The sequence below is a fragment of the Dreissena polymorpha genome, chromosome 5 (genome assembly GCF_020536995.1).
Source record: "Dreissena polymorpha isolate Duluth1 chromosome 5, UMN_Dpol_1.0, whole genome shotgun sequence".
Taxonomy (NCBI): domain Eukaryota; kingdom Metazoa; phylum Mollusca; class Bivalvia; order Myida; family Dreissenidae; genus Dreissena; species Dreissena polymorpha.
The window spans coordinates 28,422,231-28,424,273 of NC_068359.1; the positions used below are offsets into that span (position 1 = coordinate 28,422,231).

The 2,043-nt window shown below is 38.1% G+C and overlaps 1 protein-coding gene across 1 annotated transcript; it reads left to right on the forward strand.

The window, feature by feature from the left end:
• Positions 1-1,703, forward strand: LOC127831133 (uncharacterized). Its single transcript, XM_052356123.1, has 5 exons — positions 1-69; positions 174-314; positions 542-743; positions 858-1,214; positions 1,432-1,703. The coding sequence occupies exons 1-5, from the start codon at positions 1-3 to the stop codon at positions 1,701-1,703; spliced, it is 1,041 nt and encodes a 346-aa protein (XP_052212083.1).
• Positions 1,704-2,043: the final 340 nt, after the last annotated feature.

Below are 2,043 nucleotides of genomic sequence, written 5' to 3' on the forward strand. Positions count from 1 at the left end.
ATGGCACGTGCTGTCAACCACCACAGGTACAAGGAAAGACCGGCAAATCCCACTGACCTATCATTTGAGGTAATGTATGAAATTTGACGGCGCACTTGTATTTGTATTTACATTTTATAACGTTGCATAAGTATAAGTATGTGATTTGCATGTTCTTTATCTTCTAATTATAGATCAACTATGACTATCTACAATGCAGAGAATTCATCATTGGGGACATACAGGTACAAGAGGCCAGACACATCCTGTTCGCCACCCAGGATCAACTCCGTTTGTTGCTCACTAAACGCTGGTTCATCGACGGAACATTTAAGGTAAAACAGTAATTATCAGTAGAAGACCAAATAATGAATGATTGAATACGGTAAACAATATTGCAATGTGGTTGCATATAATAATCATAAACTATAAATTTCACCAATAAGAAAGGTTAATTATCTGTATTATAGAATAATATATAGTATATATATATATTGTATTATAGAAGAACAAGTAGATACAGATATAATTATTGTTCAGTATGGGCATTGTTTTCTTTCAGATTGTTGACGCACCTTTCAACGGCGGACAACTGATGTCCATTCACTCTTTCATGGAAAAAGATGGTAATTGCAAACAGGTGCCACTCATGTTTGCACTCATGTCAAGACGACGTCGGGACGACTACGTAGCTGTGTTCCGGAAGTTGCTTGACGTCTTAGGCACTGTCCAAGTTGAGGAGTTCATGCTGGATTGTGAGCAAGGTATTACACAATTAAATAGCCTATTGCAAGTTACTCTTACAATTCTATTGCAATGTTCAGTGACAATAAGATATATAGTTTATATATAAAATATGATTATGATTGATCTTTCAGCTGCTTGGTTGGCTGTACGTGAGTGTTTCCCCGGTGCCATAGTGAAAGGCTGTGTGTTTCACTGGACCAAGGCTGTTTGGGCTCGGGTGATGGACCTCGGGTTGAAGCCTGCGTATATGCAGCGGTCCTCTGCCTTCAACCTCATTCGCCAGCTGTTGTGCCTGCCATTCTTACCAGCACAACACATTCGCTCAACGTTTCTAAAGTTTGCAGAGCACGAAAGGTCACATCCGGATCGCGAAAAGAGGAACAGACTGATGGATTACATCTCGCGCCAGTGGCTTGATCACCCTATCTTCGATGTTGACAGTTGGTCCGTGTTCGGTTACCAGATCCGAACGAATAACGACGTTGAAGGTAAGATTTCTTTTTTTTTCATTCTGTTTTTAATGTAAAAATCGTGTACGAATGCTTCTATTTAATACTACTTCAACTGTCTATTTCTTTTCGCCAAATATAAATATTCTACGTAATTTATAAATACAGTGAACAAAAAATAACATACATTATACATTTTCATAGATATTTGTCTGTGTTTTTGCGACTTTTTAATAGTTCATTATATACATTTCAGGATATCACCATCGTCTGAACTCGAGAGCTGGTCCCCGCGGTCTGTCATTTTACAGATTAGTACCTGTGCTGCTCAGTGAGTGCCAGCATGCACAGCGGCTCGCAACCCTGATAGCATCCGGCAGCAATGACGGCACAAATAGAGGCCGTCAGTACAGACACCTCTCCCAAAAAGTAAAGGATTTATTTGAAAAATACTCCGCGGGTGAACTGACGACCACTCACTACCTGCGTGCTTGCGGAAAACTATACGGACCGCTAGACATGGATTAATGTTCGCTGTCGAACTAACCTACCTGCGTGCCTGCGGAAAACTACTGAAATATCGAATGTGTTCAAATAGACTCTACGGACATTTCAACGTGTTGTCATTTTTATGTACTTCATAAACTATATAAATAAAGAATGCTTTCATTGTCGTTTTATGTAACTAAACTACTAAAAAATGTTAATTAAGTGACACAAGTTGCATTAAAATGTCAGAAAAAAACATGAAATATATATTTAAACATGTAATTATATCATAAATAATACTTGAAAAATATGCATTTTTAATTCATATTAATTCAGATGCTGTTTAAAGTCTTGTTTTCTTTTCAAGGCAGACACAGGA

Excerpts from the sequence above, each read along its gene's own strand:
- LOC127831133 (XM_052356123.1), top strand. The coding sequence starts at position 1 with ATGGCACGTGCTGTCAACCACCACAGGTACAAGGAAAGACCGGCAAAT. Across the intron at positions 70-173 it reads CCACTGACCTATCATTTGAG|ATCAACTATGACTATCTACA; the intron begins GTAATGTATGAA and ends TTCTAATTATAG. Across the intron at positions 1,215-1,431 it reads AACGAATAACGACGTTGAAG|GATATCACCATCGTCTGAAC; the intron begins GTAAGATTTCTT and ends TATACATTTCAG.